Source organism: Bacillus rossius, chromosome 5 (genome assembly GCF_032445375.1).
Source record: "Bacillus rossius redtenbacheri isolate Brsri chromosome 5, Brsri_v3, whole genome shotgun sequence".
Lineage (NCBI taxonomy): Eukaryota > Metazoa > Arthropoda > Insecta > Phasmatodea > Bacillidae > Bacillus > Bacillus rossius.
In genome coordinates this window covers 42,901,449-42,927,454 of record NC_086333.1, presented here as the reverse complement: position 1 = coordinate 42,927,454, position 26,006 = coordinate 42,901,449, and the positions used below count along the sequence as shown (strand labels likewise).

The 26,006-nt window shown below is 36.1% G+C and overlaps 1 protein-coding gene across 1 annotated transcript in view; it reads left to right on the top strand.

Annotated features, from left to right (window-relative positions):
• The window catches only part of LOC134531743 (venom carboxylesterase-6-like), a 52,847-nt gene extending 27,079 nt beyond the window's left edge, over positions 1–25,768 (top strand). The window contains exons 5-10 of the mRNA XM_063367615.1: positions 1,756–1,952; positions 5,311–5,485; positions 16,164–16,342; positions 17,869–18,019; positions 22,177–22,309; positions 25,515–25,768. Coding sequence (XP_063223685.1) covers positions 1,756–1,952; positions 5,311–5,485; positions 16,164–16,342; positions 17,869–18,019; positions 22,177–22,309; positions 25,515–25,707 — 1,028 coding nt within the window. The 3' untranslated portion in view covers positions 25,708–25,768. The remainder of the gene's footprint in view (positions 1–1,755; positions 1,953–5,310; positions 5,486–16,163; positions 16,343–17,868; positions 18,020–22,176; positions 22,310–25,514) is intronic.
• Positions 25,769–26,006: the final 238 nt, after the last annotated feature.

Sequence of the window (26,006 nt, the reverse complement as noted above, 5' to 3'; positions counted from 1 at the left end):
ACTTAATAAGTATTTTTATAGGTATTTAAAATTCACAATAACAAATTTTAATTACAATCTGTATGGGGTTAGGAATAAAATCAGACACTAAATCTGAACTAGAAATTAAATTTAATTAATTGTAATATTTCTCTCACACACAAGACTGAAAAACAGAAAATAATAATTAAATAAAAAATAATATTTTGAAAAATTAAGTTTTTAAAAGGAATAAATAGTATAAAATAATCACTCCTAGCCAGATTTTTAAACCCATACAGATTGTCCTAATAAGTATGATTGTTGATTTTTAACACCTATGAATGAACTCGTAGGTTTTAAAACGAACAAAAAAATGCGGGGCGCATGCAATAGAAAATTAATGCATGAATAGTTCACTAACAATTGTATTGCATTGCAAATTATATGAACTATTGACTGATTTTTCTCAACGGCAGACACTTCCTACACTCCTTGCTATCATCGATCACACGCGCTTCACGTTTTTTCGTTTCAAAACTTACAAGTTAATTAATAAGTGTTAAAATAAACAATCACAAATTTTTATGACAATATTTATTGGGTCAGGAATTTGCATGGGGTTATAAATCTTTACGGGGCTAAGAAAAATCATTTTATAACTTTTTAATGTGTTTTTTTTAAAAAACGTTTTTAAATATATTAATTATTATTTAGTTATTGTATTTATGTTTAAACTGACGGATTAAAATGTTATGTTCTTTAAGAAAGGGAAATTTTTCCTACTTTTCTCAAAATTTTATTTCTATTTTTTTGGAAAGAGCTTCTCCGAAGCTGCACGAAGAAGTATGTTCGTAGGCCACCCAGTTGAAACTACGCGTGAGTGGTCGCATTTGGTAGCTCGGAGACAAGCTTCCGTGCGCGCATGCGTGGGCGTCATGGCCCGGGCAAGCGGCATACGTAACTGTATATATATATTATATATGTATATATATATTATACATATATATATACAAGTTTATGTTCGTTTTCTATTCAAATACACAGTTTTATGGCTATCTCGATGAAATTTCGCAGACTTGACCACCTTCGAAAAAAAAAAAAGGAGGGAGTTCACGTTCTACATGAGAGTCTGGAAAAAAATAAGCCCCCTCCCTCTCCCCATCCTCGTTTCCTGCCCCCTTGAAGACAGATTTCGGTATTTCTTAATGAAATTTTCCCCACTAGACGATCAAACTAGAAGGAAAAATCACTGACCACATTTCCGAATGCTCCGCATGGACAAATGAAAACATTGTGTTTTCCCAAGAAGAATTTTTGTTTCGTTATTTGTCTTCCACCCAAATCAAATCTCCAGTTTTGTTCGCGTTTCGGAACATTTTGTACATCTGACCATGAACCAAACGAAGACGAAAATTTACTGTTTTAAGTAATTCAGATTATGGAATAATTAAATGTATATAGAAAAAGTAGGTATTAATTGCTAAAACTTATGGCCCTGAGGATTTCGGAAGAATCATCGTTGAACCTCAAAATACTTAAACTAAAAAAATTATGTAACTATATATAACGTTTTTTTATTAATGCAGACATTTTCTTGGGCCGTAGAAATAAATTTCTTGATAGTAAAGTTCAATATTTTATTTTATTTGGGAAAAATTATCAGTTGTAGTAATGAATTTTTCATAGAATTAATATTTTATGTATTTTTTTTTTAAATTGTTTTACTGGTAAACAGGTAGTAGGAACGAAAAGTAAAATTTCGTGTGTCGTAACTTTCTCATGGATCTTTTTCAGGCCTGTTTCACAGAGGGATCTCCCAGAGCGGCAATGCGCTGAACATGTGGACGCTGGCGCCGAACGGCGACTCGAGGCACCAAGCGGAGAAGCTCGCGCGCTTCCTGTCCTGCCCGACTGCACCTTCCGCGGACTTGGTGAGCTGCCTGCGCGAGAAGCCAGCCGCCGACGTGATTGCGACGGACAGGCAGTTCATGGTGAGTTGGGCTGCCGGGTGCGCGTCATTTGACCTAAAAGTCATATCTCCTAAACGTCACTTGACCTAAAATTTAAAATAATCCTTCAGTCATTTGACCTAAAAGTCATTTGACCTAAAAGTCATATCTCCTAAACGTCACTTGACCTAAAATTTAAAATAATCCTTCAGTCATTTGACCTAAAAGTCATTTTACCTAAAAGTCATATCTCCTAAACGTCACTTGACCTAAAATTTAAAATAATCCTTCAGTCATTTGACCTAAAAGTCATTTGACCTAAAAGTCATATCTCCTAAACGTCACTTGACCTAAAATTTAAAATAATCCTTCAGTCATTTGACCTAAAAGTCATTTTATCTAAAAGTAATTTGCTCTAAAAGTCATATCTCCTAAACGTCACTTGACCTAAAAGTCACTTGGCCTAAAAGTCAGTTGCCCTAAAAGTCATTTGACCTAAAAGTCATTTGCCCTAAAATTCATATCTCCTAAACGTCACTTGACCCAAAAGTCACTTGGCCTTAAAGTCAGTTGCCCTAAAGTAATTTCGCCTAAAAGTCATTTGCCCTAAAAGTCATATCTCCTAAACGTCACTTGGCCTAAAAGTCAGTTGCCCTAAAAGTCATTCGACCTAACAGGCATTCATCCGAAATTCATTTTAGGTCGAATGACTTTAGGGCAAGTGGAGTGTACTCTTCTATGCACCTAATCCAAATATTAATAACATTTCATTAAACGAAGCGCTTTTCTTGAGCTGCTTTTTTTTTTTACAATTTTGATACAACTATTAAATTTAAAACATACTTTGTTTTTTTTTTTTAAATTAATTCTAGTACGAGGGCTTTTTGGTCATTTAAAAAATTAACGCGCGAGAAAAAGAATTTATTTGCAACAGACCGATTGACTATTCACACAATCGCCATTCAGTTACAAGCACTATTCGCAACGCTGCACCAGTTCCTTCAACGCCTCTGCATTGAAATTCCCCGCCTGTAAATTAAAACCAGTTCACAATCATAATTTTGAAATTTCAATCAACCAAAATTACGCCCCTTCCGTTCAAAAAAAATTTTAGCCATCATTTTTCAACTCGAGTACGGAGACTAGTTAAGACTTTTCCGAACATTTTTACTGAGCGCCTTTACTTAGGCTACACGCATTACGTATTCCAAGTCCATGATGCTTATGGCCAAGGCGTTCGAGAGCTATGTCATACAGATATTTACTTACAGAAAAATTAAAGATGATCTAGGTGCCTGTATCTTCTCTCTGTGGCAGTGATATCACACTTCACTCGTTTTGAGTGGCAGATGTCATTTTTTAAACTCATCCAACGACCAGACACATGAATTAGTATAACATTTCTTACAACATTTTCTGTCTTATATGTTCCGTACAACGACCAATTAATACAACATGTGGCATGTGATGAAGTAACAAAAATATGTTTTTATAAATATAGTATTAAAAAACTTAAGAACTAAACATAATTACAAACCATTAAAAATTTTCATTGGAACGCAAGGAGGTATTAGGGGAATACTTCACACCCCTCCCTTCAATGAAGTTATGAAAAACAAATTACAACATATCAGTGAAAACAGTATTTTACTGTAACCGAAGGCACGTTACCTAAGTCTACAACTGTAGGCCTATATGTCCATTGTGTATGTGTCCGTAGGAATGAAAGTTTTTTTTTTAAATATACGTGTTGAATTTGTTTTTCAAAATTACTTCCAGAAAAAAAAATATTGCTGTATCCACCGCTGAACAATTTTTATTTTACTTAATTTTCTTTTCTGTTAGAATACTGAGTCTTCTGAACACTGTCTGCTGATAGTTTGTTCTACATGTGTGTCACCAAAGACGACTCACACATCTGGTAGTTGACCTGATGATATCTCTTTACTGTAAGACGATGTCGGGGGCTGGATCGTCGCAGGGTGCCAGCTGTCAGGCGCTACCTCATGGAACTAATTCTGGCCTGCACGCGCCTGCTTTCCTCGCTCACTGCGATGCATTCACTTCAACCTACCTTAAGACCCCCGCCTATCCGGGCACACACACGGTGCGCAGAGCTTCAGGTGAAAACAAAGCTATTACAAAACTACTCAAGATATCCGAGTGGTATCTGTTCATGAAAAAAACATTTAAGAGTTCGCTGAGGACCGATTAATAGTTTGGTTTCCGTATTAAGATTTTAAACTGCATTTTTAGAAGATTTAAAATGGCTAGAAAACGTGTTTTCAGAATAATTTTTTTAGGCATGAAACAACCGGTAGAGATTCTTGAAAGCACTTAAAAGGGACTTGCATTACACCTTTACCTCAATTTCTCCGCAATATAATGTTACGGTCACCGCTCAAATCTCATAGTTGCCCTATGCACGACGAGAAGACTGCGCGCCCGTTCAGACAGAGCCTTGCGCTTAGAGGCGACACCGCACTAGAGGCACCAGCGAACGTCGCGCTTATCACCCCGCCTCACCAACAGATACACCCACTGACGAGGCTGGTCTCTTAACGCTTCTATAATCAATATATTCCTACCATTCCTGATTAAGACCACATTATTAACTAAAAGTCGACAGTAAACCCGTCATTTTAATTTGAAAACATATTTAAAAAATTTGGTTGTCTGTAAAGTCGGTTTACGGACGATAGTTTAACGTGACAACTTCATAACAAAACATTGATGAAATGATTGCATACTTTTATGAATAAAATTGAATAATTTTTATTGAATTATCACTATTTTGTATGGATACAAAGAAAGAGTGAAATGAAATCCAAAATTTAATTGATAAATTTACTTTTATTTGCACTCATTAATTCAAATATGTTTATTACTTTAACGAACAGATTATTTTAATTATAACTTTTATACATATTTGCTACTTAACTTATTCCAATCTATGTTATTCTGTTAAGGATAGAACGATGATAGGAAAAGTAGGAAACGAATGGGAGTGTTTCAAGTTTAATGTGCCTCGAAAAAGTCAAATCGATGGTTGTTCCAATCGAGTGGAAGAGAGATAGATGCGGCGCAAGCGTATAATGAGCGTAACGGGACACTTTTTCGTGCGTGCAGCCGGCGTTCATCGATTTATTAGACGTCGTCACGTGAAAAAGTAAAATTTCCAAAATAAAACGATAAACATTCATTATGGTCTAAACAAATTTTAAACCTATAGGCTATTGCATTTATCTAACTATCTCTCCCCCTTAATTATTTACAACTGGCCCTTGCTGGTCAAAGGTTGCGCGCTTCTAGTCCACACCTTACATTTTGCGGTGTTATTTTAAAAAAAAAAATGTTTGAGGTTAGGTGTGAAAGTTAAGGAGCGTCTTCCGACCCGTAGGAGTGGGACGTGGACCCGCTTATCCCCTTCAAGCCCGTCATAGAGCAGCAGGCGGCCGGAGGAGAGGAGGTGTTCCTGCCCGACCACCCTCTGAGTCTGCTGCTGGACCGCCGCGTGTCCAACACCTCTTGGATCACCGGACTCAACTCCGGCGACGGGGGACTGCGGGCTGCCCGTACGTACCCCCTGGCTAGGGGTGGCAGGGGGATGGCCGAGAGGGAAGAGTGGGTAGGGGGGAACAATGTAGGACCCGTCGCAATTTTTTTTTTTGCCCTCACCGGGATCGCGAGTGATTTGGTGCTAGTAATTTACCGCGAACACCCACTTAAACTCAAGTGAAAAGTAACTAACATGGCTGTAAATAATTCTGTGTTTCTTCCCGCCGCCTTCGCGAGAGACAGACTTGTTGCGCAAGTTAATCAGAGAGTTCTGATAAATGTCCATTTTCAAATAAACATTGAACTTAAATGACTTTGTTCTGAGAAATTGTTTACAGGAAGCTTAAGATGATTTGTTAGTATGTATATACAAAATTATAGTTGTGAATAATATAAGTTTAAGTATATTTTAAAAATAGTTTTTATAATAGTTAAGAAATTTGGTATAATCATTGTGATATCTGTAGAGGAAAAATAATTTCTTACGCGCGTAAGATTAATAAGTAATGTTAAATATTCTTATAAAAACTATTTTATTAAATGGTTGTGTATTTTTCTCCCACCAGGGCAGAGCTAAAAAAAGACACGATTTAAAAACTGCTCAAGATATCTGAGTGTTATCTGTAAATAAAAAGAATTTTAAAATGCGCTATTGAGTAATTCTGTTTCCATAATTTGATTTAAACAGTTTTTTTTAAAGAGTGAAAGTAGCTAAAACGCGTGTTTTCAGGTTGACGTCAGGTACAGGTCCTTGAAAGCACTCAAGGGACTTGCATTACACCTTTATTTTCATTTGTCCTCCACACAATGTTGTGGTTACCGCTAAAATCGCATAGCTGCCCTGAGCACGAAGAGAAGACTGCGCGCAAGTTCAGAGCAGATACCGCTCTGGAAGCACTAGCAGGCCCTTCAACAAGAGTATCAAATGAAAAATGTGAAATGTGAAATGCAACCGGCTAGAAAACAGAAAACACTGTAGCTACTAAAATGAAAACTGACAATAACTTTGAACTCAGCGAATTAAAAACACAAGATCAACGTCGGAATACTCCCGAGAAAAAAAAGAATCTGAATGGAATCGGATCGATTGATGCCAGATTACAAACTTTTCTTCCGGGCCATAGAATGCTGGGTTAAAGACCTTTAACTGTTGTGGTGCAGTTGAGTGCTAACGGGCTGTGACCTAAGGCTACGGATACAGTGGATGCGTGTTCAACGGAAATTAATCCGTTGAAACCGCAGCCTAAGGTGGAGAGATGAGTGCGCGGCCAGCCAAATAAGAAGCGAACGTTCCGGCATCTAGTGAACCTCTTTGAAAGCAACTCGCTAGATTAGTGCAAATAGTTTACAGAATTGCCGAAGCGCTGCGCTGTAATCGCCCGCCGCAGTGCAAGCAGCGGCACGCTATCATCTGCCTGCTGCGGGGGTGGATAGAGTCACGATGATAAAGATAACAGACGGTGGCTCTGCTGTCTTTGGCGGAGTGGACAAGGCAGGGCGCAAGGATACCGCAGGGTTTGCTACGCGAAGAGCCGCTTGCTTTTCACGTTACACAGGGTGGCGTTCTCTAGCACACATCATACAATGAAATAATATTCAACCTGTCTAAATCTGCGCAATGTATACATATACATACACATACATACATATACACATCTGTACCTCGGAGGCATAAGACACTAAGTCCACTTTTGGTTTTGGGCAAAATGAACTTTTAACCATAAACTTGACCAACCGTTAGACGTTCTTTATAGTGGACTACAACTCTACGATCTATGATATGAAAAAAATTCACATAATTAAAATTTGTTTAACTGCTCTCTTGAATAATTTTTTTTTTTTGTAATTTAGTGTCATCCCTCCGAGGTACAGAGATACATGTGTATCTTGGTTTGTCGTCCTTGACTGTGGAGATATAATAGAAAAGTGTTATGCTTTAATCACAGTAGAATCTTCTACAAAATAAATAACTTAGATTGGAGGAATTATTATGTGGTTCACATCTACTCCTCCCATTAGTTAAATTTTTAATTTGCTGATAGAATTAATATTATTATTTCACACCTTCTACCATTCTGAAGTATATTATTTGTTTTTTATGTTAAATTAATTAACATTAATACATCATATCAACCTGTTCTTCGACAGTTTATCACTTAGTTGTAAGCATCGTTGCCTTAGTGACTCCTACATTCGGAGTCAATTAATTATGGTATAAATCAGATATTGCTATAAGCGTCTTACTTTCAGAAACTAAGGGGAAATCATATAATTTATTTAGTGATTAGTGCTATTATAATTTTTATTCAAAGAATAAAGTTATAATTTTGAAAAATACTAGAACCAAATTGTACTGAAATTACTGCAATAGGAAAAATAACCTAAGACCATATCCCAAGTTATTTCCCTTATTCGCTGCAACTTCTCTGGATCCTTCGTTTCGGCTTTGGTTTTTAGGCATAAAAAGTTAAAAATAAATATAGTTTAAAAAACTAAAGAAACATGCTTTTAAAGATTATCAAACTAAAAAGTAAAATATAATTTTAAAATTTAATTTATGACAATAGTATATAAGCAATCTTCTACTATATAAAAATAAGTCGGGTTTTCCTTCCTGACGCTATAACTCCAGAACGCACGAACCGATTTCCACGGTTTTGCAGTCGTTGGAAAGGTCTCGGGCTCCGTGAGGTTTATAGCAAAGAAAATTCAGGAAAAATTCAAGACAAACCAACATTTTAAGTAGATGGCGCCGGTGCGTGATACATTGTTTGACAGCTACTCATTGTTCTCTGCTCAGTTAATTTCATGTGACAAACCGGTTTTCTGTTCACTGTGAAATTGTGAAAAAATAAATTTAAAAAAAATAAGTTATTCGTTTCCTAACATTTCAATTGGAAACCATCAAATCAAGTATTGATGTTATTAACAAAGTATATTACAATTTAAATTGCAGAAAAAAATCATGTTTCATAGACACATAAATAGTGAGTGTGTGTCATTTCTCTATGTCCACGAGGTCTCGCCGCGTCAATTTTCTCCTTGGGGCGAACCCGTCCGCTTAATTAAATTAAATAAACAGCTTTTATCGTGGAATAATTTATTTCATGAAAATCTGCTCTCATAAAGACACTAATGAATCACCAACATGTTCAATAACAAGAAATTGTGATATGACAAAAGTGTTACAAGATTGCTCTCTAATCGTTTGGGATGAATGCACGATGGCGAATAAAAAAGCAGTTGAAGCTGTGGACAGAACACAGGTGCCCTCCCTGAGCAACACGGTCAGGTGACGCTTCCAGAAATACTTGGCAGAGTCTTATCTTCGGGAGACAAACTCATACGTTCGGTATTCGGGGATCTGTCAAACATACAACATCAGGAACATACGTGGTTATGTGAACGCGCCATACTCACTCCAAGAAATGACCAAGCTGCTGCAATCAATGAAAAAATTTTAAACGAATTGAATGGGGCTGAAGTAGTTTACACATAGTTTAACAGCGTCCTTAATCAGGACGACGTCAATAATTATCCAGCTGAGTTCTCTCACTGCAAGTGGTCTTCCTGTTCACGAAATTGTTCTCAAAGTCGGTGTTCCAATAATGCTTCTGAGGAACCTTACTTCCCCAAAATTGTGCAATGGAACCCGACTTAAAGTAAACTGCTCTACAACGAAATATAATCAAAGCTGAGATTCTTACTGGATGTGGCTCAGGTGAAACTGTTTTCATACCACGCATACCGATCATCCCGAATAACTTCCCGTTCGGGTTCAAGTGCCCACAGTTTCCAATAGCAGTTTGTTTCACGATGACAATAAATAATTCTCAGGGTCAGAGCCTTAAGACAGCTGGTGTCGACTTAAGGTCTGATTGTTTGTCACACGGCCAGATGTATATGGCTTGCTCGCGGGTCAGTAATGCAGACAATCTTTACATTCCAGCTCAAGACGGGAAAACAGTAAATGTGGTTTACAAAGAAATTTTATGAAGTGTCTTCCCGACATTACATTTGAAAGTAGAAACATATTTACCCAAAATTTAGGTAGTAACATATTTTTATTGCAAAGACTGAAATAGAGGTGAGAAAAAATATAATTTGTAAACATAATAAAACTACTACAACTGTATCAACTGTTATGTTATAATGTTTAAATTTCTAAATGGTGCAAGATAATACAAAATTCCATGCGGAAAAAGTCGTGGGCAGCAGCAGTTGGTACGCGGTGTTCTACAAAACTTCTATACGAATTTTAATGGGGTCTTGCGTATAACAGTCATTACTTAAGGCGATTGGTGCACGGTAAAAAACGGTCACAGGCCCGAAAACAATGAATTTTGTATCATATGACCACTAAAGAGTCTAGATGCCTATGTGGGTGACTGTTACTATGTAGGGAGGTCAAGAGCTTAGTTCCAGCTCGTCAGTGGCGAGATGGCCTTCATACGGGAAGGGTGTTGCTGGCGGTCGCTCTGCGGCCTGCCATCTAGGAGGAATTAACAGAACCTCGAAGGTTTTATCTTCTTCTCCCTCTAACACACAGCCGATAAGGTTCTATCGTGCCCGGAGGAGGGGAAGGTTTATCAGGTTTTCTCTTTCACTCATCCTTCGCCATGGGGAGGCGGAATGGATTATTTTTTGTCCGCAACTGCGCAGACGTCATGTGGCCACTCCCGCACTCTTCTCACTCAACTCGCTCATTCTCTCACACTATTTCAATAAATCTTTTCAAATCTTCAACATCAATACTTTAAACCATTGCGCTTCCTACGGATTAATTATATTTCATGCAAGTGCCCGAATTCAGCTGCAAAAAAATAAAACGCGTAGTCAATTTTTTTCTTCAAAAACCTTCCCAAACACTGTGTGTTAAAAAACATTCTGAAAGCCCATTTTTCTAGATAAATGGAAATTCTAAATCACCTACGCCACAAGGAAACATTGTGCTTTAATATTATGTAAAGAAAACACCTCTTAGTTTTATAGTTATGTAAAGGTGGTGTGATATGTTTTAGATGTCGCACCATCTTATCATCCATGTAGAAGAGTTACCCGAAAAGCTAACAAGACTATTGCCATGGAAATTGAGATATGGTTAAGGAAATATTTTTCAAATGTTTGTAAACAGTAAACAACATATAAAAAATCTTATAACTGTAAAATTAAAATACAAACAACCCTATAGCAAATTTAATTTCCATATGAAAAAGTCTACAATAATGTTTACAAGAAACGAAATTGCAATAGCAATACAAAAATATCGCAATTTTGTTACATTGTTAATATATATATTATTTTTAATAAAGGCAATAAAAATGACATACTCAATATTTGGAATACAATAAATACCTTAAGCCCTACATAATTGCTGCGATATTCACAATAAATGCTTTTCTTAAATATAGTAATTAAAAAACATCGTAAATAAATTATGAACATACATATTATGGTGAAGGAAAGTGGACACTATCGCACTGAAAAATCTTAGAGGATAGTTTTCCTCATCTTATTTCTTTCTTTGCGTTTTTGGTCTTGTTCGTTAAAATATTTCATGTTCAAATACTTGATACGCATATACGTTCTTGTCCTGACAAAACAGTATATAACTTCTTCTGGATATTTATTTTCAGTAGTTCCGCAAATAATTTTAGTCAGTGATTCAAAAATCCGCTCTTTTTTGCACAAATTGTTGCCATGAATATTATCAAAACACATTTCAGCGATCTTTATTAATTCAAAAAATTCATTAGTGGGACATTTTAAGTTACCCTTTGAATGTACATGTATCCAGCTATCGTCCTCCGAATTGAAATCCGTAGTGCCAAGGTCAGGATATTTATTTCTGAAACGGTGAGCTATATAGCCAGAAACATATTTCAGCCCTTCAAGAGAAATTTCGTCACTTGAAAGGGGCCTGGCCTCTCAATCTAAGTCTATTTCTTCCATGTCAGCAAGATCTATTTCATTTAAAGGTGATTTCTCTTGAAATGTCTTTGTAAAATACATTTCCTTGCACAAAAGTAGTTCTGTAATTTCATTCTGATAAGCACTGTCCTGTTCCATTTCATTTGACGAAAAATCACTTACCAAACACATTTCGTCTGTCTTCTCATCCGTGTTTTTCCGTTCAGCAAAAACTGCTGCAGAATGTTTTCACAATATGTAGTTTATAATTCTGTATTTAAAGTAAATGGGCGACAGATGTGTATTACATGCTTTATATTAGCTTCACCTGTATGTTTGTCTGTCCGTCTGTAACTCTTTCGACTAAGAGTGAGTGTCTCATCACTGTAAAATGTCCCACCCATTTCATTACGTTCGTTAGCCGAGCGGTCTAAGGCGCGCGACTTCAGTGACGACAGCTTTCGGATTCAGCGATCGTGGGTTCTACTCCCGGCCACGCCGAAAAAAATTTTTTTTTTCCCCGGTAAATAATTCTAATATTATATCCATACATCTAACTGCAAATGATTCGTAGAGACTTTACCATTTCTTTGTGACGTTGCAACTCCAAATAGTTATCTCAGATGGTAATAGGTAGTGTCGGTAACTCATTTCCCTATGATAATTATACATAAATATAGTTTAAAAAACTAAAAAAACATGCTTTTAAAGAATATCAAACTAAAAAGTTAAAAATAAAATAGTTTAAAAAACTAAAGAAACATGCTTTTAAAGATTATCAAACTAAAAAGTTAAAAATAATTTTAAAATTTAATTTATGACAATAGTATATAAGCAATACTAGTATAAATGAGAAAAAAGCATGGGGCGCTTAATATACAAAAAATATGGCACAAAGCGCCTCAAGTTTTTTTTCTCATTTATACTAGTATTGCTTAAATACTATTGTCATAAATTAAATTTTATAATAATTTTTAACTTTTTAGTTTGATAATCTTTAAAAGCATGTTTCTTTAGTTTTTTAAACTATATTTATTGATGTTCCATACCTCTAATATACGGACAGAGAAAAAACCACTCTAACACATCTTAGTTCAGTTTAACTGTTAACAAATATTTAGGTTAACAGGTCCTATACATATTTCCGAATGTTTTACTGACTGAGTTATACTGGACATTAATTAAATTGATCGCTGATATTTATACTTTTAAACGAAATTTTGAATTTATCATTTTATGTAAACTCTAATGCGTTAAAAAGTGTAACGCAACACTACACACAGGTAGTGATGTCTAGTGCACTGCCCTATGCACATTAGTTAACAAAAAAATAAAATGAAATATTAATTACTGATAAATAATACCTTGATGTCGTGATACAAGTAACACATGCTTATCTGATATTTATTTCAATTAGAATACGAAATAGGAAGATAAAATAATTAACTGATTTTAAGACTGATTTATTACTTACACAGTACAGTGCATTTTGAAGACAAATGGGTCTTAAGAAGCGAAAATCGTACTCGATTAAAGGATGGTATGGTGTTCGGTATATTAAGGTTTCCCTCAAAGTAACTGTTTCAGAATGCTTTTAAGATATTATTTATATCCCAACATAAGTTTAAAACATTTCTCTTAAGAGTGTGCTTCGTAGCATTAAAAAATGTGCCGTAATTATTTTGCAAATTTATCATTGTTATGGTGACGATGTCAGGGGTTTTCGTATTTTTTTTTTTTTTTAGAAATATAGTACAGTATTAGCAACTACGTTAAGAACTGTTATTTTATTCACACAGAGAAAAGAAATACAAAATGCTAAAATTTGGCGTTTGTCTTTTTATATACTATATAGGTTTGTTATTATATGTGTGTTGTAACATGTATAAAAATGTTAAATATATTCAACAATATTTGGTAATTATATATATTAAAAAACTTTTATGTACGCGACTTGAAACAACGTGAAAGGTTTTCAGTCTATAAAGGCCTATTCTATGATCTTTTTAAAATTATTAATTCTTATGCAAACAATTAATAAAATTGGAAGTTTCTTACATTGTCAGTATATGCATAGCATTACAGTTATTCCAAACAATTCTCTACCAGTGTTTACTTAAGGTTTGCATGTTACGTTGGTTCTTCTACTAATACACGTATATTACAAGAGGTTTGTAATAGATTAAATGAGGTAAGTAAGAATTCGTTTTTATAAACATTGTGTATGAAATTATAAATTTTGAGATGTATAATAACAAAAAGAAGTGCGTTCCGAAGACATATGTCGGTAGTGTTACCCACTGAAACATTATTCCCACTTCAACTCTCTGTAAAAATAAAAGTATGGGGTTGAATGCGTCAAAAGGGGTATATAAATAAAATTTGAGGCTTCTTCCTTATTTCATACGCTAGTGTCCCCCACTTACAATTGCAAACAAAAAATTTTCCTCGATGTTGTAATTTACTCTGCGTAATCACAAAAAATTTTGGCAGTAAATAAGTATTTAATTTTTAAAAATGAAAGCATTCATGTTTCGAAAAAAATATTAAAGCGATGTGGGGAAAAATTTTTATAGATACTCCAGTAAAATTTTCAGTTTGATTGTTTTGATAGTTTCGGAGCTGTTGCGAGTTTAGTTTGGAGGATTCTTCGGCCGCGCGAGGCGTGTTTCGCTCTTTTTCATTTTCTTCCAGCGTAGGAAGCCGATACCCGGCTTCACCTCGCATCCTCTGCTGGTCTTCCCTTGTCATCTCCAGATGTATTACTGTATATTAGCGCCATGAGCGCGACCTTGACAGACCGTTTCTTCGGTCTCCTCTCTCGTCATCCCTCTACACCCCATTCTTCCCCCTCCCCACCCGCAGGCTGCCCGCCGGCTGGAGCTCCGCCGGACTACCTGGTTCCGACAAGCGCCGCCCTCAGCACCACGTCGCGGGGACATTCTTCCCGGCGGCGAGAGTTTTACACGCAGCACTAGAACTGTCACTCCAGAGGGCATGTTTTGAGTCGGATCGTATCAAAAACAAAAGGATATGAAAATATATACATAACTCAATAGTGTTCTGCCAATTATGTTTTCATTTTCATTTAAATTTATTCTTTAAATCGCTCCTGAAGTAGTCCAGCAGTGATCAATGGAAATTGTCAATATTAAACTGTAATTTTGACGATGAAAATTTTTTCTTCTTACTTTTATATGTGCAGAAACCTATTCGTACACTCGTTTCTTGAACTATACTTAAGTTTAACATAATTATGTGTTTTCTAAATAATTCTGGCTTGGAATAAAAATAAATGCATTTAAAATGACATAACTCAGTAAAAAAAAGTTTATTAAAAATATCCTAGGTATATTATGTCTTAAAAAGAAGCATCAAAAATAAATATGTACAGTTAAATTAGTTTTGTCGTAATATTTTCCATGCACCAATCGCCTTAAGTATTTGCCTTCAATGCAGTTACCTTATTTCACGTCCAGCGAAGTGGGTGGGTTCGGCTAGTACTAGTATAAATGAGAAAAAAGCTTGAGGCGCTTTGTGCCATATTTTTTGTATATTAAGCGCCCCGAGCTTTTTTCTCATTTATACTAGTATTGCTTATATACTATTGTCATAAATTAAATTTTAAAATTATTTTTTACTTTTTAGTTTGATAATCTTTAAAAGCATGTTTCTTTAGTTTTTTAAACTATATTTATTTTTAACTTTTTAGTTTGATATTCTTTAAAAGCATGTTTTTTTTAGTTTTTTAAACTATATTTATGTATAACTATCATAGGTAAATGAGTTACCGACACTACCTATTACCATCTGAGATAACTATTTGGAGTTGCAACGTCACAAAGAAATGGTAAAGTCTCTCCGAATCATTTACAGTTAGATGTATGGATATAATCTTAGAATTTACCGGAAAAAAATTTTTTTTTTCGATGTGGCCGGGATTAGAACCCACGATCGCTAAATCCGATAGCAAACGACACAGAAGTCGCGCGCCTAAGACCGCTCGGCTAACGAACGTAATGTAATTGGTGGGACATTTTACAGTGATGAGCCACTCACTTTTAGTCGAAAGAGTTACAGACGGACAGACAAACAAACATACAGGTGAAGCTAATATAAAGCATGTAAAAATCATCCTGTGTTCTATAAATATAATACAAGTCATGAAACCAGCGATAAATAATTTTACGCGGCTGAGAACATTAGAATTATTTGATAGGAAATTATAATATAATTATAGACGACCGGCAGATGAGCATTTTTAATGAATATTATGTGTGTGAAGTTTTTAAAAATATCGTGAGATCTGTACAGGTTAGAGTAAAAAGAAAAACACTTTGGCCTCATGATAAATTTTGATAAATAATCACACTTTTTTACTTCATTATTTAGACGCGTTATGTGAATATGAATGTGAAACTAACAAAAGATATATTTTAAATTTTTTAACTTGCATGAAGCACTCAAATAAATTAGTATAATGTATAACTATAATTCAACCAAAAATTGTCTCATTTAAAAGAACCCACCGTTACAAATTTTTTTATATTTATATTTGGATATGTAATTTTAAAATATTTTCTTTTTGATGTAAAATAAAATTCTAAACAATATTCTAAATATGGAAGAATTACATTTTACCATTCTACCAATTTTGTACTTTGTTTCGTTAAATAAATTGTCTGTTCATACATATGTAATAAAGAAAGTTATTTGTGTTTTGCATGTTTTTTGAAGAAAATAATCATGTGCAGTGCTTAAACTTTCTTTAAATTTTCTCCTCAGCAATTTATGCCAGTCAAGAGCTTGTTGCACAGCTGAACAACAATTTTGACCACGTAGCACCAATTTCTATGTTCTATGGGCAAACATCTCCAAAAGTAGATGAAGTGAGCCAAAAAATAAGAAAATTCTACTTTGGAAACAACCCGATCAACAACGATACCGTATTCAGTGTTGTTGATGTAAGTATTTTTTATATAATTAGCTAACAACATAAAAGTAACATTCCAGGAAAATATTACATTGAGTAGTTAGAAAATAAATATTTTTATTTTAGATTCTTGAAATTTGCATTTGCAGTGTTGTAAAAAGTAGAAGTAATATTATATGATAGTTATTAGGAATACATCTGTCGATTAATTATTCACAGCAAGCTATAGGCAAGGGCGTTATCGCTATAGACATGGTTTTATGAAGGATTCTAAAATATGTGTTCTACATGTGTGCTCTTTTAGTTAAAAAAATTTATAGCAGGATGAAATTGCATTTGAAAAAAATATGTTTGAAAATCACGTAAAGGTAGCTCAACAATAAGTAAACTGTGGTTTTATAGAAATATTACAGAATAAATACATTATAACGTAAATTTCATTCAACCAACATACACTGCACGGTTGGTTAAAAGCCAAACTTCGTGGCTAGACGTGCTGGGTTCGACCCCCAGCTAAAGCATGGATAGCGTGCGGTATTATAATTGTAAAGTAAGGTAATCATTATGGCATTTAAGTTAAAAGTTTTGGGGGGGGAGAGTGAAGAAAGTGAACTGTTAATAAACCCTATGAAATATAAATAAATAAATTAACTAGTGTCAATCATGCGATAAAAAGTTTATAAAATATAAATAAAAAATATATTTTTTATTAATATTGTGTCAATGGTATGAAGAAACATTGGTCGAAAGGATTGTATAAACCGTAAGGCCGGGTTTATAAACTTCACACGAAATTCAATAGCGCAAGCTTGCGACACGCAACTAACGCAAGAAAAATAAGGTTTTTTTTATAAAGTTCGACGCCATGAACACTACAACTTTAAGTAGTAAAAGTGTAGAAAAAAATTCCTCCCTGAGCCTTTTTTTTTTTTTTTTTTAGATTTAAATTTATTATAAAAGTATGGAATCCTCAAAAATTTGATTGAAATGTGTTAATTTCTTTCGCTGCGCTAAAGTTTAGTAAGTGAAAACACGAAACATTTTATTTAAAAAAATTGTAGCCTTCTATATACACATGACGTCTCTCCATCCTTCAAAGATTTCGAAACAATTCGTTTCTATTACATAGAAGGCAAGAAGTTAAAAGTTGAGCAACGCTTGCGTTGCGTTTTTACGCCTTGCTTAATTTATGAACAGTGTTGTAGGTAGGTTGTGGTTGCTGAACTTGCGATTTGCGTTTATTATGTTTCTTGCGCAGTTCATAGCCCGGCCTAAGGCCCGTTCTATACTGACACGGACATTTAAACGTATATGTATATGTAAATTCTGTGCCTGAACTATGATCTCAAAGAATTATATATATAATTAAATTAATATTTCGTAACCTTGAAATGCAATCGCATTGCTCACCATTTGTTACGTTTCCGTGCTTTGTGGAAGCGGCAGATGAGGTAGTGAAATGTTCCGGGAGATCCGTCTCCGTCTATACGTGCCATTGCAGACCGGTGCTCTAAGAACGGTCTAATGGTTCGCGTGGTTTGTTCCGGCGCGGAACAGATGTTCACGGACAGCTGGTTCCTCCACGGCACGAACCAGGCGGTCCGGCTCCAAGCGACGAGGAGCAGCGCCCCCGTCTACTACTACTACTTCGCGTACAGAGGCACCAGGAGCTTCAGCGAGCTCTTCAGTGGCCTCGACACGGACTTCGGTACGTACCGCCCGTCTCTCTCCCCCCCCCCCCCCCCCCCCCCCCTCACAGGGCCGGCGCGTCCGTACAGGCGAACTAGGCAACCGCCTAGGGCGCCAAGTAGTTGGGGGGCGGCGCAGCACGACACACAACAGCTCATATAATATTTTTAACGATTATTGAAACTAGATGAAAATCGATTATTGTAACATTTTGGAATGTTTATATTTATGTAAGTAATTATTCAAAGTCCACGGTAACCTGTTTATGATTTGCAATAAGTAAAAAGTTAAAAATAAAAAAAACACAAGCCTGTTTACATTTGATTGTTGACAATATCTTAAGCTTACGTGATGTATTTTGAGGCAAGGAAATATTTTTTGGGGTGTCTGGCCCGAGGGGGGGGGGGGGGGGGGCTTTAAGGTTTTTCGCCTAGGGCGCCAATTTACCTTGCACCGGCCCTGCCCCCCCTTCCCCCTCCTCCTCCTCGAGATCCCGTGTGTCGAGGCTCGGTTGCACGCGGCATGTTTCATTATAGATTATCTATTTGAAGTGAAACTTCTTTAGGCGCGATGAGAGTAAAATTTCAAGGCCGAACTCTAACGCAACTTCGTGAAACATCGTTGTGAAACGTTTCTTACGCGAACATATAAAAGCGAACACTTTGCTATATACGTGGCTGTGCTCGTTTTCGTTCTCCTCTTTCTGCGATTATTTGTCACCAGCCAAAACAAAACAAAAAAACTAGAACCGAGAGATATATATGAAAGAAAGAATAAGACAAGAGAGTGTGTGCATGCGCTTGTTTCAGAAAATAGATATAGGTATTCTAATCAGTCATCTGTGAATGCCTTGAATTTTATATTTGCTACCAGCGCACTCGCGTTCCTCCTTGTTCAACCAGCAGCGTAGAGAGCGCTGTTTGGAAAGTCCCTGCATTTTCTGCATAGATAGAGCTACCTGTTATGAATTTCATATTTCATTCAGAGATTTGGCGTGTTCTAAATGGCAGAATTGTTTGAAGAGATAGTAACTCGCAGAGAACTGATATTTTGACTACAATTTTTCACTTTGATTCTTTAAATAATTTCCTCGAATCTTATTAATACTAATTATACGTTATTGATATCCTGAGTAGTTATTTTGAAGAAAGTAATAATTTTGGGACATCCTGTACTTACGAGTTGAGGTCTGAATTGCCAAATAAGATTCACTTCTATCACGTGTACTGAGTTACACGCGCTCTTTTTTTACATCTGCAAATTTTTATGAAGATATGTTTTTTTTTAAATGTGGCTGTACAGTGCATTGCCAATCTGTGAGAACACAGAAAAAAACGAACTTCTTAAAAGTGACCTTGATGCATTATGAATATTACCTGTTTTTTTTTTACAAATGGAAAATAATTTTTGGCGATTAAATATTTTTATAAAACGTACCTATGTCGTGCTTTTGTAGTGAAACATCTGTAAACTTTGTCGTTAAATGAAACTATCTACTTGAAAATGCAACTACACAAATTTTAATGTCATTATTCCTACTAACAATATGCACTACATTCCACGTACGTAATATTTCATGTGTTCGATCATACGCTAATTATCAACAGAACATCATGTAATATTTAACATCTCTCCAGGAATTATTTGTTTTATACGTGAATTATTTATTGACGTGCAAATATTACAAAAATGAAACAAGTTACGAATTTAGATTTTTTTCACGTGAATTATTTTAATTCTAAACTGTAATGATTTCCCGTGCGGAGGTTTATCGCTCATTTGTAAAACGTTAGATTTCCATTTTTTTTTTGTTTTTTTATCAGTAGATATACGCAGTAAACTTATCATTTTACCTTCGTCGTTGTTGCTGACATTTCTAACAGAAATGATTGTCACAAACAGCCTGCACTTCTAATCGCCTGACTAATGGAGCCTGTTGTCGTTTCACGAGAAACATGATTCCATATCTAGAAGGGAGAGCGATAACAACTAAGGCATTGGTTTCCTAAAACATGACATTCACAGGATACACTAATCCGTCTGAGGATCTCCAACTACAAAACCAAAATTCTGCATTTTTTTTTAATTCATTTAAAAATGGCAGGTTGGTGTTTCTTGGATAATCAGTACAAAGAAATACGCGGGCAGTTGTAGCAGGGGACAAGTGTTCATAGAATTTACAAAACCCTTAGTTTAATATATCCAGGGAACTAAGATAGCCAGTTCATTAAACTGCGTGACACGAAGTCACAGATCTCTATAAAATTCAGCCACAGTAATGTGTCCTGTAGTTTCTGCTTTCAAATTACAAAGTGTTTCCCTGATATAAATTATTCGTTCATTATGCCAAAAGGTTTGTAACTGGTTCAGAACGCTGCAGAGAAAACATCGCAAAAGTTACAGAAAAACAGAAGCGTTTTAGGATTATATAGCTCTAGTTGAACTGCATTTTCATTGATTATGGCCCTGCAAACTTTATTACCAGCAGGCTTAAACTGTTTAAGTAGAGACCATATCTACCACCATTGAGAACGTAAGAAATAGGATACAAAAATATTTAGAATTAATAAATTATTAGGGACAAAATCAAAGGACCGTACATTAAATCGCCACAACATTCAAGCTCCCGATTTTTAGTCACATAAAAATCTGCTTGCAAATTTATGGAAGAGGCATTAATTTATCTACAACTTGAAACACTAGTTTACTAGTTTTGTGCCATAGCTCATTATCCGTTCCCCTTCTGTACCTAATCTTCAGTCGAGGTAAAATACTGTTGCGAGGATGCTAGCGACGGGGCTGGCCAACCGGTCGGCGCGTCAACCTGCAAGAGGGTAGGGGGGTGACGGAAGTATTGCCAGTCCCTCTGCGGTAATCCGGCCAGCGGGGCGCCTCTCTACCTCCTTCCAGGTCTCGGCACGTTTCCGGAGACCAGTCCGCGTGACGTGGCAGTGTTCCCGCAGCTTCGAGTGCTAAGTCGGAGATTCTGATGACACGATACTTATAAAGGCTACAAGATCATTCCAGAGCGTGTCTGGGAAGTATGTTAACGAGGAGGTTGACTTGTGAGGGACAGTGAATTTAAGAGGGTGAGTGACCCCTTGGCGAGCGATAGCGGGCGACGAGCGACGGGCTTCGTGCGCGATGATCGGACCATCGAGGCTCAGAGCATCGGGGACGGCCTGGTGTGGGGACCGAGGAGCGTGGTAACAGACTCAGTAGAGAGAGCTGTTTTATAGTAGAGCTACATTGGGGAGGGTTAATAGTGGACTTGTGAAAGGATTATTAGTTTGTGGACGACATTTAAATTGTTGTAATTTAGTTAGCAGTGTAAATATTTGCTGAAAAATAAAACTGCAATTAATCAATAATTGTGCTCTCATTTCCGGACCTGTTTTCCCCACTTGTAACTAAATGTATGCACACGGCCACAAGGTGTGAACCAGACCCTCATAAACTAGGTCGGTTTTTGTGCGTTTGGACTTTTTGTTCTGCTTAAAACATTAAAATAAATATAAAAACACCAATGTGTGCGAGGCCGCCATACACCACGTTATAAGAGAAACTTCGCATGTAGAGGTACAACTAAGAATGCATCAAGCGTGCAAGTATGCTAGAGAGCAATCATGCGAGTGTACAAGTGTGCAGATGTTCTATAATGCAAACACGCCATCAATTCCCCTACTAATGGGCCTCCTCTCCCCCACTCCGTCATCGAACGCTCGACTCTTGATTTTTGCACTTTTAGTTGCACCTCTGAGAGTTACTCTCTAATGACGACATACCCTCGACGTACCACACAAGATGTAAATATGTTTCACTTCTACAACTGAATGAATGTATGAATATGCGCATCATCGATCGATTATTTAATGAGTCGGTGCGATGTTGGGGTGCGCATGAGACCTAAAACAACCTGTCTACAGTGGTTTAACAATATTTTGTGTAGTGACATAAAATAAAATTTATATTAAGTAATGTAAAACGAACCAGACACGTGGTTTATGTCACGCCCTGACTTTAATACCCAACGTAATGTTCAAACTGCTAACTACCCCTCTGATAACCACCCTGCTTCATCCATGAAACACTACATAATAATTAAATCCATACATTACAAACTATTTAACTTGCAGAATAAACTATATGTATGTATTTATTAATGATTTATTTCAGGCGTCTGCCATGCAGACGAGCTGCAGTATCTATTTCCTTCAAATCGAGTATTTCCGGATTTGGTTCCTTCCGATGAAGACAACAGAATTACAGACATACTTTTGACGATGTGGACCAACTTTGCACGGACAGGGTAAATATAATATTATCTTATGAAGTATATAAGCATTTTAAATAATTACTTTATGAAAAACTAAGTTATCTCTAGTATGCTTTTATCGATGGACGCCCGGGTTACTACAGGAAACACAACAGAGCATTGGTTTGTTCTTCTGCAAGTGTATTGTTCGCGTAAACATAATACTGGTTTATTATTTTACTACTAGCCGTGTGCCCGATGAGAAAGTATTTGATCGTTATTTTTGATGAATTACAAAAAAAAAAACCTAATACAAATGACTTTTATTCGTAAACAGAAGGCTAAACAACAATTTCCTTATTTCTAACTTCAAAAATTACAAACTTCTATACAAACTTCCATCTTTTATTTAACCCCCCTTAGGGAATGAATTCTCAAAAAAAAAGTTATAATGCTAATTTTTGTTATATAAGGAACTCGTACGCAACATTTCATGCTTCGAGACCCACATGTTTAAGCTGTGCGTGGTCTGTCAGTCAGTGTTAGAGTTTTGTTAAGTAGATGGCAGAAACGGTTGGTGAAATGCTGCAATACGACAAAGAACTATGGTCCCATGACTGTTACGCACAAATAAATCCAGTAATTTTTTTAAAATAAAATTTTATGGACATAAGTCTTTGCTGGTTTACTCTGGTTGTAAAAGAAATTTTTCAACAATGGACTACCAAAATGAATACCTTTACAATTACATTGATAAATAGCCAACCTGTGTTTACATATTCATTATTTGTTCATTATTGAAGTTTTTCTATGACAACCATAGAAATCCAGTAATAAAATAAAATAAAATAAATATCAACCAGTGCAAGAATAATTCAAATATCCAACCCAGTGCAGTCCGGTGTGCATACCATCGCACTTTGCGACCGCTCACCAGCCGCTACTCAGCTGTCAGTATTATTTGGTTTATTACGACCAGATGCCTACAACATTGACGTCATTTTCTGGCACCAGGATAAACTCCACACACTTGTTGTTGTTTGCTGTCCATTGGCCACTGGCAAATTTTATCTTCCGGCCCGATTGCATGTCATTGAGTCATTTGAATTTTATGTTTTTATTGCTATCTTGTCCTCTGGAGCGAGTAAAAACTACATGTGTTACAATGAGAATGCAATTCAATTTTATGATAGCAAATGTATGCATTCTATACCCTCTCTCTCCTAAATAATAACTTACTTGCACAGTACTATAATGTAATATTCTTACATCTTCCTCAAGAGTTCACGGTGTTTAAGTGGTCAGATCTCATCCACCAAAGTGATCCCGGGATTTAATTCAGGTGGGAACAAAAATTGAATTTTTTTTTGCAGTGTAAAACGTTGACGACTCTCCGTGAGACGATGGGTTTTCTAGGGAAATTACGGTTTCCTCTCGCCGATTCTTTCCATCAGTGTTCCATCTCCATCCCTCACTGTATCTACGGACCTTTTGTCTGTAATACAAAAAGCACTTATGCCTTCATACATTAAAGTCTCTTCAGAAACGAGGAGGAACACGATACAGTGTGTCCATAAAACAATGTCCCAGTTTCAGTGGTATATTATAACAGTTTAATTTAGACTAATTACAGCAAATCATACATAAACTTGAAGGTAAGCTAACATAGTTTTTCTTACAAATGTTCAGAATGTGCACATTTAGTTATACGGCACACATCCAACCAAAGTCCAATTCTTCTCACACATTGGTTATCACGTCCGGAGTAATGGAAGCAACAGCCTCTTCAATTCTGTGTCTCAACCCTGGCAAATCATTATGTAGCGGCGCAACGTAGACACGATCTTTTATGGGGAGGCCAGCGAAAAATAGCCTCTGTCGTCTCGACCATTACGACCAATTCTATGGTCAGGGACTTCGACGTTCAACCATTTTCGTACAAAGAGATTTCAAACGGGATGGTGCTTCATCATGTTGCTAAATTAAGTTTACATGTTCACCCTCTACTAATTGGGGAAAGAACCATTATTTCGCGCTGCAAGCGAGAAAACAACAAAGCAGTATTCGCGCATACGCTTATTTAAAACGGTTTGAGTAACTCTTTGATTGTGCCTTGAACCAAGATTCTACAACGCTTACAGTTGATACTATTAAATTTTATAACTGGGACATTCTTCTGTGGACATGCTGTACAATACTTACAAGATAACAATATGTTCTTTGAAATATTCTTGTAATGGGGAATATTGATTTAAAACAACTTCATGAATATGCGCTCTTGCTGGTTCACACTGGATGCCATTGGAAAACCTCAATAATGGTCAACAATATTAGTTGCTGTCAGTGTTTTTTTTCTCAGTGTGTTAATGTATTCATCTTTGTTATCTAATATTGAGATTTTTCTATGATATCGAGTATGAACCATCAATGTTGTGTGCCTATGAAATTGTTTTAGATCGAGATGACTCTAGATATGATAATAACCATCCTAGCACTTCCCTAGAATAATTTCGGAAGATTCTGGCAATTATTCAGGCCCAAGATGTAAACTAGTCCTTCCGAGTGCATTTTACTTCTGTGCCACCTCGCTTAGTCAAAAATGTGAATGAGACAACGTAACAGTACGATTTAATATAATTTCAAAACTTCAAGACTAAGAAAGCTTGAATCGGCAAAACACCTGATTAGTCTATACATGTAAGTAGGTATTTAAATGAAGAAATGCACTTATCTTCTTACTGATGATTATGTTCTAGTAAAACAATGATATATGCAAGGGCAGTAACACTTTGTAAGTTTTTACCACTTGTAGATTTTTTTTTCAAATGTAAGGTCAAATTTTAGTGTTTAAATGTTTGTTGAATTTCGAGGGAATTGTGGCCAGGTCAGCGCGCAGGTAGCCTTTTGTTCATTCCCGTGCACCTCAGGAGGTGGACCCAGCGAATCACCAGCACATTCCACAGCCCAGCCTAGAGGAGAACATGTCTGACGTCCGAGCAAAGCGGTCGTGTTTTGAGTCGAGGCTGCTAAAAATGTAACTAGTCCCGTTTTATAAGTGCCGTTCCCAGTGTTGTTTGTCACATAAGTATGAATATAAAACCAACGGAAAACACTGTGTCGTGTGGACCATGCTTTTCGAACACCTTCCGACCTCACTATCAAAAGAACTCTGAATTTCTCCGCCATGCAGTCCTACGGTGTTAGATGAGTTGTGAATCGCCGTATCTGAAATCTTAACATATCTTTTTTTTTCTTCCAGGAAGCCGACAACTGAGAGGCTGAATGTTTCTTTTGAATGGAAGCCTGTGACAACATCTGCTCTGGAATATCTGCACATTGGTTCTGAGATGTTCATGTCTACAGAGCTGCTGAAAGAAAGGGCGGAATTCTGGGCATCACTGCCCGTCAGTCAACACCACTCCTGGTCAAACTTGGCCAAAGATGAGCTTTGATTATTAAAAACAATGTTTATATATGGACTATACACTTTGTATGAAATATTTTACATGTGTTCGTAATACTTTAGAGGTTATATTAAGCTCAAAAGTAATTACGTATATATAGGATTATATAATCTAATAAAGAAAATGTTTTTAATATTCTAATATTCTATTCTTGATATCATCCTTCTTCAGTGACACAAGCACCATAACTATATTTCCTTGGAAAAAATTAAAATATGTATGTGTACTCATGGCAATACTGTTCGTACATCATCTCCTGAAGTGGGAGAGGACTTTCGTGTGATTCT